At 51.1% G+C, this 5,369-nt stretch overlaps 1 protein-coding gene across 1 annotated transcript in view; it reads right to left on the bottom strand.

Moving 5' to 3' along the window:
• Positions 1-271: 271 nt before the first annotated feature.
• Positions 272-5,369, bottom strand: part of LOC124020763 (beta-crystallin B1-like) — a 6,810-nt gene continuing 1,712 nt past the window's right edge. The window contains exons 3-6 of the mRNA XM_046336022.1: positions 5,329-5,369; positions 4,692-4,824; positions 3,203-3,345; positions 272-526 (exon numbers count right to left, since the gene is read on the bottom strand). The exon at positions 5,329-5,369 is cut by the window's right edge and continues 78 nt beyond it. Of these exons, the coding sequence (XP_046191978.1) occupies positions 355-526; positions 3,203-3,345; positions 4,692-4,824; positions 5,329-5,369 (489 nt within the window). The 3' untranslated portion in view covers positions 272-354. The remainder of the gene's footprint in view (positions 527-3,202; positions 3,346-4,691; positions 4,825-5,328) is intronic.

The following is a 5,369-nucleotide window of genomic DNA, read 5'->3' as shown; positions in this document are numbered from 1 at the left end:
TTCGTGGTGTTGACGTATCTGTCCAATCAGGGCGGCTGTACGCCACAAGTCTTACATCTCTCAAACAGGTAGAGGGCGTCGTCTCAAGAGGGGGAAAAACAAGTACCTCCCTCCATCCTAGACTCGCTCTCTCCCTCGCTCTAAAAAAAAAGATCTAACCACGGAGAGGATCACCGGGGGGGGAAGAACCCCTGAGGGTCGGATGGAGGGATGGAGGGAGCTTTCTATCTTCCTATAGATAGGGTGCTTTCTTCCTGTCCCTTTAGCCTTCCCCCTAACTCCTCCTCCTCCTCCTCTACTGTGCCCTTCCTCCGCCTCTCCTCCACTCACTCTCTTTCTCGCCCTCTGGGACCCTCACTTGCTGGACAAGGTGTAGCAGCCGTGCTGGTGCCACTGCATGTCGCGGATACGCCTCACAGACTGGAACTGGGGGTGCCGGGCGCTGAACTCATTGAAGTGCCGGTACTCACCCTTCTCCAGGAGGTACTGGGAACCACGGTATCCAGGGAACTGGTAACCCACCCAGCTGGAAGAAAACAGCAGAGGAGAAGGGGGATGAGTGGAGGGATGGAGATGGAGAGAGATAGATGGGAGAGAGAGGATAAAGGGGGATGAGTGGAGGGATGGAGGGAGAGAGATAGATGGGAGAGAGAGGAGAAGGGGGATGAGTGGGGATGGGATGGGAGATCAGGAGGAGATTTGGAAAGGGCTAGAATGGGGGCTGGAGGGGAGAGAGGACATAGATGGGAGAAAGAGAGGAGGGATGAACCGAGGGAGAAATAAAGACTGGGAGAGAATCAATAGTGTGAGATAGAGAGAGAGAATCAATGGAATAGGGCTGAGTGAATGGGGAGAATCTGTGAAGATGGGGGAAGAGAGGGACATAGATGGGAGAAAGAGAAAAAAAGCGAGAACCCAGGAGAGAACTGATGGAGAGATGAACCCAGGGATCTGGAACTGATGGAGACGAGAAAAAGATAAAGACTGAGAGACAGAGAATCAAGAGTGTGGAGATAGAGAGAAAAGATGAGAACCCAATAGTGTGAGATAGAGAGAAAAGAGAAACAATAGTGTGGAGATAGAGAGAGATGAATCAGGGATAGAACTGTGAGATAGAGAGAAAAGATGAGATCCCAATAGTGTGGAGATAGAGAGAAAAGATGAGAACCCAGGGAGAGAACTGATGGAGATAGAGAGAGAGAGAACTGGGGGAACAGGAGACAGGACCCAGGAGAGAACTGGGAGGTAGAGAAAACTGAACAAAGAAGAGTGAAAGTAGAAAAGAAAGGAGAACCCAGGGAGAGAACTGATGGAGACAGAGAGAAAAGATGAGAACCCAGGAGAACTGATGGAGACAGAGAGAACTGATGGAGACAGAGAGAGAAAGATGAGAACCCAGGGAGAGAACTGATGGAGACAGAGAGAAAAGATGAGAACCCAGGGAGAGAACTGATGGAGACAGAGAGAAAAGATGAGAACCCAGGGAGAGAACTGATGGAGACAGAGAGAAAAGATGAGAACCCAGGAGAGAACTGATGGAGACAGAGAGAAAAGATGAGAACCCAGGGAGAGAACTGAAGACAGAGAGAAAAGATGGAACCCAGAGAGAACAGAGACAGAAAAAAGATGAGAACCCAGGGAGAGAACTGATGGAGACAGAGAGAAAAGATGAGAACCCAGGGAGAGAACTGATGGAGACAGAGAGAAAAGATGAGAACCCAGGGAGAGAACTGATGGAGACAGAGAGAAAAGATGAGAACCCAGGGAGAGAACTGATGGAGACAGAGAGAAAAGATGAGAACCCAGGGAGAGAACTGATGGAGACAGAGAGAAAAGATGAGAACCCAGGAGAGAACTGATGGAGACAGAGAGAAAAGATGAGAACCCAGGGAGAGAACTGATGGAGACAGAGAGAAAAGATGAGAACCCAGGGAGAGAACTGATGGAGACAGAGAGAAAAGATGAGAACCCAGGGAGAGAACTGATGGAGACAGAGAGAAAAGATGAGAACCCAGGGAGAGAACTGATGGAGACAGAGAGAAAAGATGAGAACCCAGGGAGAGAACTGATGGAGACAGAGAGGAAAGATGAGAACCCAGGGAGAGAACTGATGGAGACAGAGAGGAAAGATGAGAACCCAGGGAGAGAACTGAGAGACAGAAGAGATGAGAACCCAGGGAGAGAACTGATGGAGACAGAGAGGAAAGATGAGAACCCAGGGAGAGAACTGATGGAGACAGAGAGAAAAGATGAGAACCCAGGGAGAGAACTGATGGAAGAGAGAGAACTGATGGAGACAGAGAGGAAAGATGAGAAGCCGACAGCATCAGAGGAACAGGCAGGGGAGTTGGGAGCTGTGAGGGAGAGAGATGTCTTGTTAAATAGAGGTATTGATCTGTTTGTCATGTTTTGCCTGTTGTGCCACAGGTACCTGTCTGTCCGTTTGATGTTTCAACCAGAGGGGAACCTGTCTACTCACTGTGGGCCAAACACATCTATGAAGGAACTAGACCGATCTCCTCTCTCACTGTGCAGATACACTGGAGAGACGAAGCTCACATGCACACAGATACACACACACACACATGAACGAACACACACAAACAAATTGTGCTTTATAAAACCCTTTGTTCTGATTCTGAAGAGGCTGTTTAAAACAGGAAAGACATCCTGACATCAGTCCTGCTGCCTTTCGGAAAGTGAATCACAGATCTTCAGGGATACGTCCCAAATGGTGCCCTATTCCCTATTTAGTACACTACTTTTGATCAGGGCCCATAGTGCATATGAAGGGAATAGGGTGCCATTTGAGAGGCAGACTAGATTCTATTTGAAGTATGTAGACACAGGAAGCCAGAGGGAAACAGAGAGTTTATATATTAAATGATCTTCTAAATGGAACCCCTCTGACAATTAAAACTATTGTAGAAACTTTCGTCATTCCAAACTATTTTAGGAACAGTTTCTGAATTCTATTATTTACATAGAAATGGTGGAACGACTCCAGCCATTTGAAATGAATGAATCATTTGTACAATAGATTACAAACGATCTAAGTTATCTAGGTTTGGTGATGCCTGGTTGTTTATGTCATAATGACATTACTGTCTCATCCACTTCCTGCTCTATCTCATCCTATAGACCAATGGCATGTTTGTCTGCGATGTGGGTGTGTCCTGTTGCCGCAGCGAGGACCACTCACCTTCCGCAGCTGACCATGATGCTGCCGACCCTATCGGTGAATCCGTAGGAGAACAGAGAGGGAACATCATCATCCATGATCTCCATCTTACGACCCTTGAACTCTCCAACCTCGAACAGGCAGATCTTGTGCTTCTCAGGGTCCTGAGAGAGAGAGGGGAGAGGGGGAAAGAGAGGGGGGAGAGGGGGAGGAGGGGGAGAGGGGGAGAGAGGGGAGAGAGAGAGGGGAGGGAGAGGGGGGAAAGAGAGGGGGAGGGGGGGAGGGAGAGGGGAGAGGGGAGGAGGGGGGGGGGAGAGGGAGGTGGGGGAGGAGAGGGGAGAGGAGGGGGGAGGGGGGGGGGGAGGGGGGAGGGGGAGGGGGAGAGGGGAAAGAGGGAGGGAGGGGGAGAGAGAGGGGAGAGGGGGAGAGGGGGGAGAGGGGGGAGGGGGGGAGAGGGGAGAGGGGAGGGAGAGGGGAGGGAGGTGGGGAGAGAGAGAGGGGAGAGGGGGGGGAAGAGGGAGGGAGGGAGGTGGGGGGAGAGAGAGAGGGGGGAGAGGGGGAAAGAGGGGAGGGAGGTGGGAGGGAGAGAGAGAGGGGAGGGGAGAGAGGGGAGGAGGGGTGGGGAGAGGGAGGTGGAGAGGGGAGAGAGGGGAGAGGGAAAGGGGGAGGGAGGTGGGGGAGAGAGAGAGGGGGGAGAGGGAGGGGAGGGGGGAGAGGGGGGGAGGGAGGTGGGGGAGAGAGAGAGAGGGGGAAGAGGGGGGGGGGAGAGGGGGGGGAGGGGGAGAGGGGAGGGAGGGGGGAGAGAGAGGAGAGGGGGAAAAGAGGGGAGGGAGGTGGGGGAGAGAGAGAGGGAGAGAGATAAGGGGAGAAAGAGGGGAGGGAGGTGGGGGAGAGAGAGAGGGGAGAGGATGAAGGGGAAAGAGGGGAGAGAGAGAGGTGGAGTTAAAAACTAACATAACATAACTAACAGATAACAGGCCGAACTGATCAATTTGGATAAATTAATGGATGGATGGATTGATGAATATGGATGGATGGATGAATGAATGAGTAGATGGATGGATGGATAGATGGATGAATATGGATGGATGGATGAATATGGATGGATGGATGAATGAATGAGTAGATGGATGGATGAATGAATGAATAGATGGATGGATGGATGAATGAATGAATAGATGATGGATGGATGGATGGATGAATGAATGAGTAGATGGATGGATGGATGGATGGATGAATGAATGAATAGATGGATGGATGGATGAATGAATGAGATGGATGGATGGATGGATGGATGAATGAATGGGTAGATGGATGGATGGATGGATGGATAAATGAATGAATAGATGAATATGGATGGATGTTAAGAGAGATGATTACTAACAGCAGAAATACATGACTATCAGATACGTGCATGTAAATGTATTCTGGCCAATGACAGAGATGTAGTGCTGGAGAGATGGAAGGACAGAGTGATGGGGAGGGACAAATGGAGGAGTGTGTGACATACCATGCGGACGGGCCTGAAGGACAGCAGGTAGTCGTTCTTCTGACAGTTGCTCCAGGAGTCCCAGCGAGGGTACTCTCCCTTCTCCAGGATGAACATCTCACCACAGAAGTTCATCTGCTCATAACCCACGAAACTGATAGAGGGAGAAAGGGGGAGAGAGAGTGGGAGGAGAGGGGGAGAGAGAGGGAGTGGGAGAGGGAGAGGGGGAGGGAGAGGGGAAGAGGGGTAGAGGGGAGGGGAGAGGGAGGGGGAGAGGGGTAAGGGAGAGAGAGGGAGTGGGAGAGGGAGAGGGGAAGAGGGGTAAGGGAGGGGAGGGGGGGAGAGGAGAGGGAGAGGGAGTGAGAGGGAGTGAGAGAGGGAGTGAGAGAGGGAGAGGGGTAAGGGAGGGGGAGGAGAGGGGGAGAGAGAGAGGCAGAAACACATTGAGAACCATGGTTGCAGCAACATTTGATAGGAATAAATGTTAGTTTGTGTTAGATTGACAAACAGGTATGGGTGTGTCATAGTAACGTTAGTGTAAGGAAAAGATTTCACTACAAGTGAATGTGGGAATTAGGTGTGTGTTGGTGAAGCTGAGGTGTGTGTGTGACACAAATGAGGTGTGTGTGTGTGTGTCGAGGGACAGGCTGGTACTCACGGCCCGCAGTCGACACGCAGGGAGCGGACCCTGTCCATGCC

Source organism: Oncorhynchus gorbuscha, unplaced genomic scaffold, assembly GCF_021184085.1.
Source record: "Oncorhynchus gorbuscha isolate QuinsamMale2020 ecotype Even-year unplaced genomic scaffold, OgorEven_v1.0 Un_scaffold_902, whole genome shotgun sequence".
NCBI lineage: Eukaryota > Metazoa > Chordata > Actinopteri > Salmoniformes > Salmonidae > Oncorhynchus > Oncorhynchus gorbuscha.
The sequence above is the reverse complement of the archived record's forward strand: the minus strand, read 5'-3'. Positions and strand labels throughout refer to the sequence as shown.